We start from the raw sequence: 18,809 nt of genomic DNA, 5'->3' as shown, positions 1-18,809 counted from the left end.
TTTAGCATTTTCATTATATAATACATTATATGAATGAGCCATTAAAAAAGTTCAAAAGGAATATAGAGTATATGCTGAAGCTGACTAGAAAGTCTTTCATCTCAAAATCTAAGGAAATGATAAACTTTTATACAGATGTCTTCTATGTTATCTACTTCTCACTCACAATCCATTCAGAACACAGCACCTCACCTACTTTTTTCCACACCTTGAAACTCCCATGTTACAGCGTTATTCAGAAAGTTACAGTAGATACACATTGGCCAGAGGATAAAATGTAATCTGTAATCATTTGTAAAGTTCAATTTTATTATTATTATTATTTATTATTACACTCATTGATTCTATCATAACTATGCAGTTGTGGCTCACATTTACGCTTCTGCCACGGATTTATGGTTTTGGTTAGAAAACCTGCTATTGTGCAATCACCAGGTATAGAAGGCTTCTTCATATCTGGCTCTATGCTGGTAGAATGCTTTTCCAAGTGAGCTCAAGAGGTTTTTCTCTATTTTTAGTCAGACTTCAAACAGTTCTCTTTTCTAGTTTGTAATGTAATGTCTTTGTGTATTGTATGGCACTAATCGATTTAGGAAACCCTCTTCACAAAAATATCAATAATATTAATAATACTATATAATGGAATGCACTTTTCAATAAAGTCAAGTCATTTAAAGTCAAGTATCGTTTAGTAGTGAACCCAAACCTGAATTATAAAAGGATTTGACATCTGAAGTATACTTAATAGGGCTGTTACAGCTCAATTCTTATACTCAGCAATGGTATCTCTAGTTGACCCAGTGGGAGATGGAGGCAAAAATGTGTACAATTGTTTTGCTGGCAGCCTGACGTGAGCTCATTATTTAAAACTGACTTGATTTTGATGAGCGGTGGGTTTGGCAAATGATGCTTACTCTCTTGGGATGAATGCTGGGAAGGAGTTCCCAGTCCTAGAATGAGGATCTGCAAAGCCCTGCATCTGTTGAAACTGTACTGTGGGTGATAAGACGTCTAATGTTTGCTAGTTGGTCTGCTTCATAATGTTATGGAGGCCAGAATCGGGCCAACGATATAGAGGCAATTTTAGAAGTGTGTGTAACATAAGTGAAGAGTGAGATCCTCACCCCCTCTCTGGCCCCTTTACATCAGATAAAAGGGCCAGAGCACTGTAAGAGGGCATGTCAGATGGAGGCTGGCCCCTGTGGCTGAAATAGGTCCAGCTCCCCTGTGTCACAGCAAGTGCTCCTAGTTGAGCACATTGAGGTGGTAGGGGCTGCACCTAGGCTATAAATGATTAGAGGTTGCTCCATTACAGGAGGACTGGCTGTGATAATAGAACCGACTGAGAGAGAGGCGGGAAACAAAAGCAGCAGGACTACCATAGTCCCCTGGGATGTGGGGCAAGGAGAGCCCAAGATGTGAAGGGTGAGCTGAGAAACAGTTTGGATAATAAAATAAGTTTGGATAATAAAACTGCTAAAAGGAAATTGTGGGTGTGGCAATGTGTCTTTGCAAGCAGGGGAGAACTCATGCCTTGTACAGGGCCCTATAAGCCCCAGTTCTGAGTAGGGGAGAATTCCCTTGCACAGGCACTGTGGACAACAGCCATTCAACAACCTCCTTGCAAGTCCTGGAGTAGGGGGCAGGACAAGGGTGGGGATGGGAGTATGGCTGCAGCAGTGCAGAGATTCTGGACAGTACCGCAGCCAATAGGGCAGCCTTGGATGGCATCCATAACTTTGACCGGCCCCATCCAGCCCCAGAGTAGCCCAGGGAGTACAAAAGTGGCTTAAGGGTACCTTAGCTCTCCCCTCCCTCTGGGCTGTGAGAGTTCAATACTGGCACAGCACAAAATCTTACCCGGTAGATCTTTGGACAAGTTCCACTGGAAAACTCTTCATGAGTCACTAGTGTACTGCAACTCAGAGTCTGGGAAGATTTGATGACTTTTACAAGTCAGACCTTTTCAGGAATCTAGCTAGGAATTTTAGCAACACAAGTTCCTTAAACTTAGTTGCACCACTGGGAGACTGCAAGTGATTTAATATAAAACATCTCTCCACAGATGTAAAAAAGGCAGCATATACTTGCCTCTAAACACAAAGTGGACATGTTCAGCATTACATGCCACTGCATACACTTCAACTCACAATACAGAACAAAAAAGAGAATTCAGAGTCATTGGGTTAGAAAAAAACCAAACATCTACTGTAACCATGCACAAAACTATGCACATGGAGTTGCAATCTACTTCCAAGTTCTGATATTAACAAATCACTCCAGAGTCAGTTCACTAAAACTCTCAAAGGTTTATAACCCAATTATATACAGCTAAGTGTGTGTTACTTCTTGTATCTCAGAATCCAGTTGAAAACTACCCTCCTTAAGCTTACTGTAGCCTACTTCATGGACTTTGTCTTTCCATTCCCTCTACTCATCTTGCACCTATCTGCTCCCTCTTTTCCTTCAACATAATCTTGTCCCTGTTGATCAATGAGTGCCTCCTTCTCTGCAGCTCTGCCTGTCAGCTCTCCATCTCAGCCTCCAATAAGGTTCTGCCTTAAGTCTCAGAAGAAAATATTTTTCACCCTTCCCATATCTCTTCATTCCTCTCTCCCTATCCAAATATTTTTTTCTGTAACTGTGGGATATAAATGCTGAAGCATTTGAGGACATGGTTTACAGGAGAGATGGATACTACATTTGACTATAATACATTTTGATTTAGTGGAAAAAGAAAAATTTCATAAGAAACTTTGACACTACTATATTATAAATTACATGCTGGTGTCTGTCACAGGAAGTTTATTCCCATAACACATTCGTTGCTGTATTATACTTTATGTGCAATCCTCAAGGGGAGAACAGACATGTTTAAGCGGTCTTTCTTTGTATTAACTTACTCTAGCCCAGTAGCGGAAAGCCAGCACCAAGGGAGCAAGGACAGGTTCCAGTTTGCCAAGTGCAGCCAGCAAGTCAGTTGTAAGACAGGCCACATCATTTCTAGCACTCACTTTACAAGTTAAACCACTGTCATTAAGAGAGAAATAAGAAACCAGTTTAAGTTCATAATTTTAACTCCAAGTAAGTAAAGTTTGACAGATTGCCACCCCCAGCATATTGAAAGCAAATAGCAGAACACCTCTCATGAATGAAAGTGACCATTTTAGTAAACAACATGATACCTATCAAACTGAGTTCGATTTTCATTACTGCAGGAATTGGATTTGGAACTCAAAAAAATCCCTTCCAGCTATAACAATGAAAAATGTCATTGATAATTTTTTTCCTGTGCTCAGCTCTGCCTGATTAACTGTGTAACCTTATGCAAGTCACTTAAACTTCCAGTGTGTGTTTCCACATATGCAAAATGGAGACTAGTATCTTATCCCCTCTTCCTATTTCCTTCCCCATCGTTCACTTGACATTAAATAATATTGGGTACAGGGTGGACATTTGACTGAGATGGGTTAATATTCATTACCATTGTGGAGGAAATGAATCTGTAGGAGCGGGAGGAGTGTCAAACCAAAGAAAACTTGGAGAAGCTAGTATTTTAAATATAAAATACACCTCTACCTCGATATAACACGACCCGATATAACACAAATTCGGATATAATGTGGTAAAGTAGTGCTCCGGGGGGGGCGGGGCTGCGCACTCTAGTCGATCAAATCAAGTTCGATATAACGCAGTTTCACCTATAACGTGGTAAGATTTTTTGGCTCCCGAGGACAGCGTTATATCGAGGTAGAGATGTATGCAGTAAACTAGAGCCTTATCATCTTTGAAGTGCACTTTTTTGGTTTCTCTTTGTATTATCTTGATTCATCTTCTCTCTCAGATATTATAGTGACTCCTTGCTTAACGTTGTAGTTATGTTCCTGAAAAATGCGACTTTAAGCAAAACGATGTTAAGCGAATCCAATTTCCCCATAAGAATTAATGTAAATAGGGGGGATTAGGTTCCAGGGAAATTTTTTTTACCAGACAAAAAACTATATATTATATAGATATAAAAGCAACAAAGAGTCCTGTGGCACCTTATAGACTAACAGACGTATTGGAGCATGAGCTTTGCTGCTTTTACAGATCCAGACTAACACAGCTACCCCTCTGATACTATATAGATATACACACAGTATACGTTTTAAACAAACAATTTAATACTGTTCACAGCTTTGATGATTGTGAAGCTTGGTTGAGGTGGTGAAGTTAGAAGGTGGAAGAGGGTTAACACGTTGTTAATGTCATCTCTCACACAAGGCAGCACGAACAGGAGGGAGGGGAGACAGCATAGCACACAGAGACAGACACACACCTTGTGTGGGAGAGACAGAGAGATGCACACTGCACCTTTAAGTAAGCTGACCCAATCTTAAGTGCACTGTCTTTTTAAGTGGATCAAGAAGTTGAGACAGCAGCTGCTGTCCCATGCTCTCTCGGTCTCTCTCTGTCTGTGTCCCCTTCCTGCTCTATATGGAGAAGGGGTAAGCAGGGTGCAGGAGCAGAGGGGAGGGGTACACTCTGACATTAGCCCCCTCTTCTTCCCCCCTGCACAGTAAGCAGGAGTCTCTGGGAGCAGCTCCAAGGCAGAGGGCAGGAGCAGCACATCGCAGTGGAGGGAGGGTCAGCTGAAATGCCTGCAATAGATAGCCTGCTGGGTGGCTACAGCACAGGGAATTTAGGGGAGCGGGAGCTGACAGGGGGGCTGCCAGTCCACCCTGGTTACAAGCCCCCACCAGCTAGCTGCTACGGGCTGCTCTTCCTGCAAAAAGTGGACAAAGCAGGTAGCTGCCAAATGACATTAGAAGGGAGCATTGCACAACTTTAAACGAGCATGTTCCCTAATTAATCAGCAATGTAACACCAGAACAACGTCAACTGGGACGACTTTAAGTGGGGAGTTACTATGCTTTTTCTTTTCTTTTCTTTTTTTTTTTACACCAGAAAGGTAAAAGGGCCTTGACTTTTTCAGATTAAATACAAAAACCAGAGCCAATCCACTCATTTAAGATCTATGCTATGTGTTTACTTTTTAATGTAACAGCTGGGATGTACCAGCTAAATCTTCTCTCAAGAAACTTCATTCTGCCTCCCTAAATTATTATTATTAACATTCTGTTGGTCCCTATAATGTGCGAGCAACATCCATACACATAGGAAGCAATAGTTCCTGCCCCAAAGAGTAGCCAGGGGCTCGGCTCTCCTGGTTTCAACCAAATACCTCCTATCCTAAACTGTCATACAGTGGTGCTGTACACCATTAAACAGCTGCTAAATTTCATTCATGTGGCTGCATTTCATTGGTTGATGAAGTTATCTGCACATCTCCCCTTTTCAGCCTCTCATGTGGATAGTGAGGCTTAAATTTGTGAATAGCTTTGAGATCCTTCGATTAAATGGTTGGTATAAATTTTAAGTATCCCCTGGGAATGACTTTCCCTTTTCCTTATTTAACTCCATCCAGAAGGAACATGACGAGACTCTCCCAACTGGGCTAATCCAAGTGAGAGGATGAAGACAACCTCTCTTTCTGGGCTTTCCACTGTTAGCATGAATATTACATTGACATTTATTGCTGGGAGTGCAAGCAACCAGCTGCCAGGAGGTATGAATAAGCAGAATAAACATTGATATATTGTTAAGAATCCTTTTGAACTTTTAAACAAACCTTTTAACATCTTTGCAAAAGACAACAGGAACTTTGGCATGGAAATCTGACTCCACATCTGAGTAAAAAGCTAAACAAGGAAGAGAAGAAAAAAATGTTAGATATAGAAGTCTTACATAGCTCTCCCTAATTGTTTCTTTTAGCTGCTAGATTCAAATTAAGTACATTTAAGTTGCAGGTGCCATATGTCTAAATATCTTCTGATCACTTTGGATTCTCACCACAACTACAGGACATTCAGTAAGGAGGAAAGGTTACAGTAACTATGGTTCTTCGAAATGTATTGTTCACATGGACTACATTCTTGGTGCACATGCTCCTCCAGCATCATATTCTTTTGTGCCCAGCAATGTCCACTGGGGATGCATCTCCACCTTCAATATCCTCCCATCCCCTCACTCAATGGCATAAAGGGCTAAGGAAGCCTACACATCCTTCAGTTCCATTGCCAATACAGAACCCCGAAGGAGTAGGACTCTATAGTAGCGGGAAAGGAGGTTGGAGTATGAAATCCAAATGGACAATACATCGTTAAGAACCACAATTACTGTAAGGTAAGTAATCGTTCTTTCTTCTTTGAGTGATGGTCCACATGGATTCCACTCTTGGTGACAAACAGGCAATTACCTGGTTTGCTTGGAAGTGGATCAGAGAAGTCTTCCTTTAACAATAATTGCAGAACAGGCCTGTGAAAATGAGCATCTAATGTTGGAACCTCTACCAAAGAACAGTGTCTTGGAAATGTGTAGACTGAGCTCCACATAGCTGCCCTACAAATTCTGGAAATTGGACATACTTCAAACAGGCAGCACAGGCTGCTTAAGCTCTATTGAAATTAGTCTAATATGTCTAGGTGTATCTAACTTGGCTAACTCTCTGACCAGTGAGTTAAGTATGGAATAGCCCTTTGAGGAACTTTGATACCATCAGGTTGGGGCTGGGGGAGGCATAACTTTAGAGGCAAATGGTATGGTAAGCAGAAATTGCTGTAAGATGGCCCTTAACAGAACTGAACAAAAAGCTAGTCTGTTTTAAGTGTGATAGATAGTTGAGGGTCTTTGGTATTAAGGCCTGGATCAGGTCCAGAACCTCCTGAGCTGCCATATTGAGAACATCTTCCATTTGGAAGAACACATATTCCTGGTTTCTGTTTTCCTGCTCTCTATTAGGACTTCCTGGACTTGGAGGGGACAGTCTCCCTCCATGGTACTCAGCCAGCAAACAGCCACACTGTCAGTTGCAGTGACTTCGGGTCTGGGTGGTTTATCTGGCTGTGGTGCTCTGAGATCACTTTTGGGTAGTCTGGGAGCTAGATCAGTGGCTGAATGGACATGTGTATTAGTTCTGTCAGCCAAAACTTGCTAGTGCAGAATCTTAGACTAATCATGGCATTGTCTCTTGATTTTGGAAGTTACCCTGGGGATGAGGGAAAATTGGTGAAAATGCACATATAATGCCATGAGATCCTTGCAGAAAGAAGACATCCAGTAACTACCCCAGGTTCACAACCCCTTTGGAACAAAAGTTCTGGCTCTTTGCATTGACACTGGGGGCAAACAGGCTTATCAGATGGTTCCCCCAATGCAAGAATATCGGCTTTATGGAGGACTTCCTCAATGTACACTCATGTGTGGTAACAGACTGACTGCCAGGTTGTTGTTGACTCCTAGGAGATGGAGAACCATTGGGGTTATCCCGTGACGGTGGCACCAGCTCCAGAGCTTCTTAGTTTCTAGAACTAGGAGGAAGAAGTGTGCACCACCTTACTTGTTTATATAGTGCTTTGTTGACATGTTGTCCATCACGATCTGCACTGTGGAGTTTTGGGAAACAGGTAGGAAGGGCAGACAGGTTAGTGTGATGGCTCTGAGCTCCAGAACATTGATGTGAAGCACTGTATTTTCCAGGGACCAAGTCCCTTGCATCTTTAGATGGTCTGGGTGGGCTCCCCAAGCCTGTTCCTGACACATCTATGATTAGAGTCCTTGTAGGGGAGGGAACCCACTGCACACATTTGTGGGTTCCTTCCACCATCTGAGTTCTGTGATGACGTGAGATGGAATCATGATCTTCTCATACATCTGGTGTTTTGCCAGGGAACAGATTGGTGTGAGCCAGAGTTGGAATGGCCAGAGATGAAGTCTACCAAGTGCCATCACATACATCCATACTGATATATGGCCTAGCACCCCAGACATGTCTGACCCATCACAGACAGGTTTGGTTCTATCCCAAACACTAGTGACTGCACTGAAACCTAGAGCCAATTATGGCTTTTTTGCACTCTATCACCTGCAATATGGTAAGATGATTTTTTGGGGAGTTTACTAAGAGGCCCAACTGAGAGAGCACAATGTCAGTTCCAGGCTTGCTGCCATCTTCTGGGATCTGCACTGCTTCAGCCAATTGTCCAGGTAAGAGTAGATAGGAATGCCCTTCCTGCTGAGTTGTGCCGCAACTATCACTAGGCACTTCATAAAGACCCTTGGTTCCATGGAGTCCAAATGGCAGTACCTCATACTAGTAATGAGTGGGGCCCACCATGAATCTTAGGTACTCCCTATAAGATGGACGGAGGGCTATGTGGAAGTACATATCCTGGACGTCAAGAAACACTCATCAGTCTCGAGAGATGTAGACAAGCATTACCATCCTGAATCTGAGGTGGTGTATATACACATTCAGTCTCTGCAGGCCTAGGATAGGACAAAAATCACCTTTCTTCTTTGGGATAAGGAAATATTGGGCGTAGTATCTCTTCTATGCCTCCCAAACAAAGCAATGAGGCCATTTCTCTTTATAACAGGCTCTTGTGAGAAGGACCCCAGCAAATGTATAAGGAGGAGAGCAGGGTAGGAGTTGTTCTTCAATTTATTTTTGGCCTACCTAATTATACTTCAATACTTGACTTGCCAGAGTTTATGCTCCTTTCTATTCTCCTCAGTGTGACTTGACTTACAATTTTTAAAGCATGCCTTTTTTCCTCTAACTGCCTCTTTTACTCTGTTTAGCCATGGTGGCATTTTTTGGTCCTCTTATTATTTTATTTGGGGTATCCATTTAATTTGAGCCTCTCTTATGGTGTTTTTTAAAAGTTTCCATGTGCCTTGCTGGCATTTCACCCTTGTAATTTTTCTTGTAATTTCCTTTTTAAAGTTAAAAGCTATTGTCTAGGGCTTCTTTGGTATTTTCCCTCCACAAAGATGTTACATTTAAATACATTATAGTCACTATTACTGATCAGTTCAGCTATATTCACTTCTTGGACCAGATCCTGTGCTCCACATAGAACTAAACTAAGAATTACCTCTTCCCTTGTGGTTTCCAGAAAGCAGTCAGTATCAGTCTAGCACCATTCACTAGCATTACACTGACTGAAAAAGGCTACAGTAAAACATAAAATCTCTATCCTTTTTGTAATTAAAATATTCTGTGTGCGCTTTGTTCTATTTTTCCCAGCAATGTTAGTACAAAAAGCAGTTAAGTAAGAAAGCATTAATTACAGATAAAGAAGTTAACTCACCAGAGTTTTTTAAAATGTCAAGCACCTGTATCAGAACATCCGGGTGACTCATCTGAAAATGAGGACCAAACAAAATTAGGACAGGTTATTTTATTCAGAAATTGAATTACTGAATTTTATAATTAGTTTAACACCATTTAAGTTGTACAATTTAAATACGTAATGTTTATCGTCAATTTTCCTACAATTCATTGTACTCATCTACTGATATTTATGAAAAATGTTAAATATGTTCTTCTACTCCATGAAAATGGGTGCTAATAAATAATTCAGACATCTTTCTCTTTCAAGTTACATTCTATTAATTCTTCTGGTAAACCCATCCACTCCATCTACACATTAAAAAATAATTTGAATATTTTTGAAATCTGAATCCTCTGATATGGTGTATGTTCAGCTTTAAGTGTTGGCTCTTTACTCCTGGGGGAATTCTGCGCCACTGCACATGCGCAGACTTTATGTCCCCCAAATATTTCTTTGCTTCCCCATAGAAAAATGACTTTCTAACTGGGAAGCAAAGCGAAGCCACAAGAATGGTCATGCAACTCTCCTCAGCAGTATGTTTCAGGTGCCCAAGACAGCTGGCAGAGAGGTAAATCAGTGTGGGGCAGAAGGCAGGACTCAGGAAGACCCGGCTGGTGGCTCCTACCCTGCGCCAAGCTCAGCTGCTAGTCCAGGCTGGGCGGGGGAGGACGGGATTTCCTCTTCCCCTGCCCGGCATCCGTGGCTGGATCAGACCCACCCCCCGATTTCTCCCCCAGCTGCAGGAAGCTAGGCAAACTCTCCCTTTCTCCCCCACCCCTCCCCTCGCTTCTTGCATTCATTGCTCCTCAGCTGCAGGGAGCTTCTTCTCCATCTGCCCAACCCCCGTGCATCCAGATCCCCTCATACCCAGACTCTTCCACCGAGCCTCAGCCCCCCGCACTCAGAACCCCCCCGATAAGCCCCACTCCCCCTGCATTACTCCAGCGAGCCACTCGCACACAGAGTCACACCCCACTGAGTCCCACTCCCCCAGCATCTGGACCTCTCCACTGAGTCACCCACACCCAGACCCCCCTGCCGAGCTCTATCCCCGCCCCCCAGACCCTCCCACCTCCTGCCCGCTGAGCCCCAACAACCTTCATCTGGACCCCCCTGCAGAGTTCCATTACCATTGCACTCAGAAACCCCCAAGCCTCTGCGCATCTAGATACACCTCCACACCCGGATCCCCCACTGAGCCATCCACATCCAGATTGCCAAACACAGAACCCTTTCAACTCACACCTGGATCCCCTCCATACTTGGATCCTGCCTTGCTGAGCCTGCCTCCCACACCTGGTGCACCTGGCATGGAGGGACCGAGCCCTGGGGTGTTTCTGGGGCAGGTCCAGTCCTTGCACTGTCAGGGTTGGGTGCAGTCTCACCACTGAGTCCATGTCCAGGGAGGGGGGAAAGCTGCACAGTGATCTCCCACCTCTATGTAGCCAGTGGCCCGTGCTCCCCAATGCCATGCTGGAGTCTCTACATTTATTTGACAAATAACATTTGCAGAATTTTAAAATATCATGCGCAGCATTTTAATTTTTTGGAACAGAATGCCCTCAGGAGTAGCTCTTGAGCTTGTCAAATAAATAAGTAGCATGAAGTTTGGTTTACTTAATGAATTTTGTTAAAAAAGCATTTTTATACATAGAAAAAAATCTTATTTTTCAGATTTCAAAACAATATTTTAAAGGTGAACTGGAAATAGTTTACCAAAAATGAGTTAAAATTTTATTTTTATGTGCTCATAGACCCAACCACCAACAGACATGGGGTACTGAGCATATATTTGCTTCAAAAAGGTATCCCAGTGTAGCTCCAGCTGATTCTAATTGCTGCAACACCTCAGAATGCAATACTCAGATATGCACCCGAAAGTACCAACACAGATGTCATGAACTTCACTGGAACAACACAGTCAGCCCAAAAGGGCCAAAGGTAGTAAGGTTTTTGAGTATGTTTTGGGGGCGTTGGTTTTGTTTTGTTTTGTTTTACTTGTGTGTTTTGTTTCTTACATTGCTTTTGTGTTAAGTTAAAGATGATCATCCCATGTGTTATAAAAATGCACCAATAACCTTAGCCTCCTAAAGGCCAGCTCCATTATTCTGGAGCAGTTTCAGTATTTGTGATATCTGGGATGTGACATTAACAAGGAGCTGAGTAGAATATCAAAGGAAATGTGATGGCAATTTTAAGACAACTTTCCATAAAGTTTGAGTGTTTAGTGACTTTTCCACACTTACTACTTGGGCATCCTGCACATACAAATACACAGTTTATTTGGGGTAAACTATTTGCATTTAATCTCCAATGCTTAGAAGCAGACTCAGTAGAATAGAAAAGAAAATGGCTAGTAGCCCACATAAAGCTGCAAAAAACTGAAATTAAAACTACCACGTAGATGTAATTTTCTTGAAACAATGCAAAATGATAAATCTTTTGTCAATTTGACTTACAATTAGGGCTACCAAGCTATTAAAAAAATTAATCACAATTAATCGCACTGTAAATAATAGAATAATATTTAAATATTTTGGCTGTCTTCTACATTTTCAGATATACTGATTTCAATTACAGCACACAATACAAAGTGTACAGTGCTTACTTTGTATTTATTTTATTACAAATACTTGCACTGTAAAAACAAAAGAAATAGTATTTTTCAATTCACCTAATACAAGTACTGCAATGCAATCTTTTTATCATGAAAGTTGAACTTACAAATGTATAATTACGTGCAAAAAAAACTTCATTCAAAAATAAAACAATATAAAACTTTAGAGCATAGAAGTCCACTCAGTCCTACTTCTTCTTCAGCCAATTGTTCAGACAAACAAGTTTGTTTACATTTGCAGGAGATAAAGCTGTCCGGTTCCTGTTTACAATGTCACCTGAAAGTGAGAACAGACATTCGCATGGCACTGTTGTAGCCGGTGTCACAAGATATTTACATGCCCAATGCACTAAAGATTCACTTGTCCCTTCAAGCTTCAACCACCATTTCATAGAAAATCATAGAATATTAGGGTTGGAAGGGACCTCAGGAGGTCATCTAGTCCAACCCCTGCTCAAAGCAGAGCCAGTCCCCAGATAGATTTTTGCTCCATATTCCTAAGTGGCTCCCTCAAGGATTGAACTCACAACCCTGGGTTTAGCAGGCCAACACTCAAACCACTGAGCTATCCCTCCCCTGCCATGTGTCCATGCTGAAGATGGGTTCTGCTCAATAATGATTCAAAGCAGTGCAAACCAAGGCATGTTCATTTTCATCATCTGAGTCAGATGCCACCAGGAGAAGGTTGATTTTCTTTTTTGGTGGTTTGGGTTCTGTAGTTCCCACATCAGAGTGTTGCTCTTTTAAGACTTCTGAAAGCATGCTCCACACATCCTCCCTCTCAGATTTTGGAAGGCACTTCAGATTCTTAAACCTTGGGTCAAGTGCTGTGGCTATCTTTAGAAATCTCACACTGGTACCTTCTTTGCGTTTTGTGAAATCTGCAGTGAAAGTGTTCTTAAAACAAACATATGCTGGGTCATCATCCAAGACTGCTATAACTTGAAATATATGGCAGAATGTGGGTAAAATAGAGCAGGAGACATACAATTCTCTCCCTATGAGTTTAGTCACAAATTTAGTTAACGCATTATTTTTTTAACGAGTGCCATCAGCATGGAAATATGTCCTCTGGAATGGTGGCTGAAGCACGAAGGAGCATTCAAACGTTTACCATATCTGGCACATAAATACCTTGCAATTTCTGTTACAAAAATGCCATGCGAACGTCTGTTCTCACTTTCAGGTGACATTGTAAATAAGAAGTGGGCACCATTATTTCCTGTAAATGTAAACAAACTTACTTGTCAAGAAGTAGACTGAGTGGACTTGTAGCCTCTAAAGTCTTACATTGTTTTGTTTTTGAGTGCAGTTGTAACAAAAAAAAAAATCTACATTTGTAAATTTCACTTTCACGAGAAAGAGACTGCACAACAGTACTTGTATAAGGTGAACTGAAAACACTATACTATTATATAAAGTGAGCACTATACATTTTGTATTCTTTGTTGCAAGTCAAATTAATATATTTGAAAATGTAGAAAAAAGTCCAAAAAAATTAATAAATTACAATTGGTATTCTATTGTTTAACAATGTAATTAAAACCACGATTAAACATGATTAATATTTTTAATCGCGATTAGTTTTTTTGAGTTAATCATGTGAGTTAACTGCGATTAATCGACAGCCCTACTTATAATATATCAGAATACCAAATAACGTTCAAACTATGTGCTATTTGCTACAATTTCCCTTAGTGGAAGATAAAGACAATGGAGCAGATATAACGTGCAGGTTATTGATTCTTTTTAGTTTTGACAAGATACTACTTACCTTGGAGGGAAATTTTATGTCAATATTAACATCACTGGTTTTAAAAGCAAATCTAGTTAGACAGGAGCCATACATCCTCAGTGAACACTCTGGAAAACAGAGAAAAGCTTTGTAACTGGGCTGACCGCCTCCAGGACCCTCCCTCGTGGCCTAGGGTAGCCTGCCTCATTTTCCCCTCTTGAACTGTTCTAATAAAATTTCCCATCTTGGTCAAAAACAGCCCTCTTTGAAGACTAGGTTTATTAATAAAACTCAAAGCCGCAAAACTAAGTCCATTCATAGGTCCACACAACCCAAGATTTCTCTGTCTCCTCTCAGGTCTTCCTGCCTGGGGCCTTGGCAGTCTCTCCCCTGCTTGGAAAGAGTCTTTCCACATACATCAATACTGGGAAGGAGGGGAGGGCAGGGAAAGCCAGCAGGAAGTCTTACAGCGTGGGTCAGCTGACTTGGCTAGCGCTAGGGGATAAAAAATAGCAAAACAGACATTCCTATGAGGGCTCTGAGACCCAGGGGTGGCTCCAGGCCCCAGCACGCCAAGCGCGAGCTTGGGGCGGCATGCCACGGGAGGGGCTCTGCAGGTCTCAGGGAGGGCGGCAAGCAGAGTGCCTTCGGCGGCACGCCTGCGGGAGGTCGACCGGAGCCGCAGGACTGGCGACCAGCAGACAGCCCCCCGCAGCATGATGTCATGCTTGGGGCGGCGAAATGTCTAGAGCCGCCCTTGCTGAGACCTACCCCCTTCACCATGTTTCAGCACAAGCTTAGTCAGTTAACCCAGGCTCTGAGACTTGTTGCCATGAGTTTGTGTTTTTTTAGCAGTGTATATGTACCATCCCAGGCCTTTGTGCTTCGAGAGGTTTCCTCAGTCTCTGCAGACTCCACCACAATTTCCAGGGCTCTCCCCACTTCACTGCAACTTCCTGCTCCAGGGCTGACTCACCTGATTCAACACAAGTATGCCTCATTCTGTAATCAAGATCAGTTAGCTACAGCCCTCCAAGCCCTTAAGGGACAAGCCACCCTATTATAGGTTTAAGTAATGATGGGCCAAATTATCCCCTCACTGATGACATTTAAAACTTTCTTGAGACACTATATCTAACCTCAGCAGTTATACCCTAATGAATAATTAACCACCTCCCCCACTGGGTTACTCATTCTACCCACACTTCCAAACTCAATTTTCACACTCTCACAACAAATAAAATATTGTTCTCTAGAAAAAAAATTAATTAATTTATTTTTTATCCTGTAAATTACAGTTCATGTCATGGTGTTAGTGTACACTTTTTAATAAAGTTTAGGTGGTTATCAAGTAGCACTGTTACACCTGAGCATCCAATCAGCCGTAAAACTTTTGTCTGATATACTCCTTTGCCACGAATATTACTCCTTGTATTTACCATAGCATCTGTGCCAAATAATTAGATTAGCAAGTGCCTGTGCATTATTCAATAGTAAAACTTACACACAAAACATAATTGGGCAACCTGAAAACCATCATAGCCACAGAAGTACAGTATCTACTTAACCAATTGTATTTCTATAGCTACAATGGTTTCTGATCAGTTCAAATACATATTAGGCCTGCTCTAAGCCAGACAATGGTATCATAAGCAAATGCCATTCCATCACACAAAATTATTTATCACATATTTTATGTAGGAGACAATTATTCTGTGATGTTTGTGCTGTAGTCATTGGACAAAATCAGGCTAGCCACAAAACTGGGAGTAGTCTCTCCTCCCCACAATTTAGGACATGCTGCTAAAACAGTGTTAGTTGCCTTTATCCTGGCTGCGATCAAAACAAAGAATCTACAGATTCTCAGGAGAAATCATAGCTTGGTAGAAACTGTTTTCCATGTATATACAGAACATTCCACTGACCAGAAGTAATGAGGCCCTGTGGAGTAGACTTGTGTACGTTAACCATGGAGCTAAAATTGTCAAAGTCATCATTTTTCATGCATCCCTGCAAGAGGGGAGTTGATATCTTTTTTTTATGGTGGACTCTTGTGAACAAAAACAAGCCAGAAGGTTCAACTGTTCCTGGATTGTCACTGGATAAAAATTTTAGTCAGAGTTTGATAAAAATAAAATCCAGAAACCAGTTTTTAAAAAGGAACACAACAAATCGTCTTTCATTACTAGTATAATTTTCTCTATTTACCATCATATTTTAGTTAATATGCATAGTGTATGTTTAAGAAGAGATAATTACCCCTAAAATGAACAAAAAGGTCTTAATTACTACTACACTTTTATAGAGAAGAAAAAAAAACGAGCTATTTATCAAACAAAAAAAATTACATTAATTTCTAGGCAGTTTTGATATAAATGAAATCTGCCAGAAAAGCTATTGTCTGTCAATGAAAGACCAATACCTCATTCACTGCAGTGTCTCTGATCATTGAACTATTGCTAACATAATGCTGACACATTTGTCTAGCTTCAAATATCTGCTCTCTTGTTTTGAGTCTACCAGTTAGCATCATAGGAGATAAGAAGTTAAAGCAAAGAAGGAAAATAAAAACAACAAATTATAGGGACATACATAAATTGGATTTGAAAGTTAAATATTTTGTAAGTGAAATAACATGAGGGATGGCTGATGTATGAAGATTTACAAAATATGTGATCAAAATAAAGAATTTACAAAATATATGAGCAAATAAAGCAAGAGGAGAAGGATGGGTGAAGCTGATACTGAATCTACAGACAGGTATTATGTAAGTATTTTGGCTGACACAGCAGAGACAGTTTGCATAGCTTAAGAACAATAAAGGCATTCAGGTGTTTCTTGGAAGCCATAACAGACCTCCAAAGCTGTAAGAGAAGGACAGGGGCGGCTCCAGGCACCAGCACGCCAAGTACGTGCTTGGCGCGGCAAGCCGCAGGGGGCGCTCTGCCGGTCGCCGCAAGGGTGGCAGGCAGGCTATCTTCGGCAGCTTGCCTGCGGACGGTCCGCTGGTCCCACGGCTTCGGCGGACCTCCCACAGAAACGCCTGCGGGAGGTCCGCCAAAGCCACAGGACCAGCGGACCCTCGGCAGGCAAGCCGCTGAAGGCAGCCTGCCTGCCGTGCTTGAGGCAGCAAAATGCCTAAAGCCGCCCCTGGAGAAGGAGAAGGAGGAGACAAGCAATGAAGGCAAAATAAAAAAATTATATATGGAATGTTTTGATTAAATGAACAAGACAAAAGTACTTTCATCAATAAGTGGTAATACTGTAAAAAAAAAAAAAGCAACGTTATCTAGTCTATTAATTTAAATGGGATTTAAATTTTGCCTAGAAAGCACATATGGCCTGATTTAAAAAGGTGATCAGCACCTGCAGCTCCCACCGACTTCAGTGGGACTTGTGGGTCATCAGCACTTCTGAATATCAGGCCCATAGTGAATGTTAAACAGCAACTTTCTTGATAATTTTCAAAATTCTGATACTATTATTCATAACCACCACAGGCCTTTGCAATGCATGGTTCATATTTGGCACGTGCAATAATACTCAAATCACTGTAAGTCCAAAAAAACCAAACTTAAAGCCAGAGTTAATCCCACTAGAAACATACATCTTCCAAGTATAATTATTTAAAGAGATCACTGACACTGAAATGTCACTGACTGCACACAATCTTTTCCACTAACAGACATGCCATCCTGGTTATTTACTAATCCCCCAGGTTGTTTACAAATTCAGTCAAGCTAGTTTATGTTGTTACTGCATTGGTGAGGGTAACTCATCACTGAACTTCTAAACTGCCAATGACATTAAAAAGAGAGAGCATGAACAGTATGAAATAACATTTGGAATTTAGATACTCAGATTTAAACAAAATTATCAACTTCTGCAAGCAATTTTGCTCAGGTGAGGACCCATTGCCCTCATATTTAACATGGAGAGACCTGTGAGAGCTATGCTCGTTGATTTAAGAGACCTCCACTTTCAGTAAAATAATGCGTATGAAGACTTGTAGTCTATGTTGCACCTATGCATCAAGGGTGACCTACAAATAAAACTACTGGGGTTGAGTATTTTTTTTGCTGTTTCTTTTTAATTTTTTTTAAACTTTATTAATTCAACTCTTCTCTATCCTGATAGATTCCACAGACAACTGCAGAACTGGAAAAGAAAAAGTAAAACTTAATTAATTGAGAAGAGAAGTGACATATAGTCACACTGTTTAAAACTCTTTATTTTGTTTACATCTATTTAATTTAAATGCATTACAAATACTTGTGAGAAGAAAGATTGTTGTTATAGCCCTACCACTACGATTAAGGACTGGGACTTTGATCCGAAAAATGCTTGTGTAAAGTTAAGCACATACTTAAGAGTCTGTGCAACTGGGAGCTAAATCTCTTTGAGATCTCAAACAAGCCGGCTAACAAAACCAGAGAAGGTAAGACTTGACATTCCTGATACTCCTAAAGATATAATAAAGATATTTCAAACAAAATTAACTATTCCACACTGAGAGAGAGAGCAAGATTTAACTTATAATTGTTATAATAAAATAAGAGAATGTCTTGCATTTAAAAAAAAATGAGGGACTTCATGCATACCCGGTAAGGGCTGTTGAATAATCTTCTCCATCTCGTTTACAATTTCTTGGCGGATTCTGAAGTCACCATCTGATATGCCTTGTTCATTTGCTGCCTCCATAAGCGTAAAAGTCAAAGCAGCCACCTGTGCAGGGGAGGAAGGTGGGAGGCCACGCAGCTCATTTTCTTCCTGTTTTTCCTGGATAATTTTTTGATGATAAGAAGATAATTGTACAAGATTATATTATTTTTAACTTGAGGGTCTGCATTATATGGTGCCCTGACCAGCACACTTCCACAGGATTCAAACCCTACACAGCCCAATTGGCATATATGACAACTCGGCTCATGGAAATGACACTAGATGCTCCATGTTAGCAAAGGAATAGGTTCTTGCAGGGCCGACAGCCAAGGAAGGAATCTGAAGGGTTATCTTCCCTGAATTATATTTGCATGGCTGAGAGCTCTGAAACAGAGTTTATCCAAAGACATGAAAGACGCTGTATTTTTTTTCTTGCACAATAAACACTAGTGATTGAACAGTGAGCCCATGTGCAGGACTCCAATGAGGCAAATAGTTTCCCCTGACTCCCAATTAAATATAAGGAGCTTGTTCTCCGCTCACTACAGCCCAACCAGTTACTCTCATCAAGTGC

General features: G+C 41.3%; 1 protein-coding gene across 6 annotated transcripts in view; it reads right to left on the bottom strand.

Annotated features, from left to right (window-relative positions):
- Window positions 1-18,809, bottom strand: part of TUT4 (terminal uridylyl transferase 4) — a 71,415-nt gene that overhangs the window by 34,003 nt on the left and 18,603 nt on the right. For all 6 annotated transcript variants that reach the window (XM_050963609.1, XM_050963608.1, XM_050963606.1 and 3 more), the window contains exons 5-9: window positions 18,175-18,352; window positions 13,613-13,701; window positions 9,198-9,249; window positions 5,675-5,744; window positions 2,904-3,030 (exon numbers count right to left, since the gene is read on the bottom strand). In XM_050963609.1, the coding sequence (XP_050819566.1) occupies window positions 2,904-3,030; window positions 5,675-5,744; window positions 9,198-9,249; window positions 13,613-13,701; window positions 18,175-18,352 (516 nt within the window). The remainder of the gene's footprint in view (window positions 1-2,903; window positions 3,031-5,674; window positions 5,745-9,197; window positions 9,250-13,612; window positions 13,702-18,174; window positions 18,353-18,809) is intronic.

This window comes from Gopherus flavomarginatus, chromosome 7 (assembly GCF_025201925.1).
Source record: "Gopherus flavomarginatus isolate rGopFla2 chromosome 7, rGopFla2.mat.asm, whole genome shotgun sequence".
Taxonomy (NCBI): Eukaryota; Metazoa; Chordata; order Testudines; family Testudinidae; genus Gopherus; species Gopherus flavomarginatus.
The sequence above is the reverse complement of the archived record's forward strand: the minus strand, read 5'-3'. Positions and strand labels throughout refer to the sequence as shown.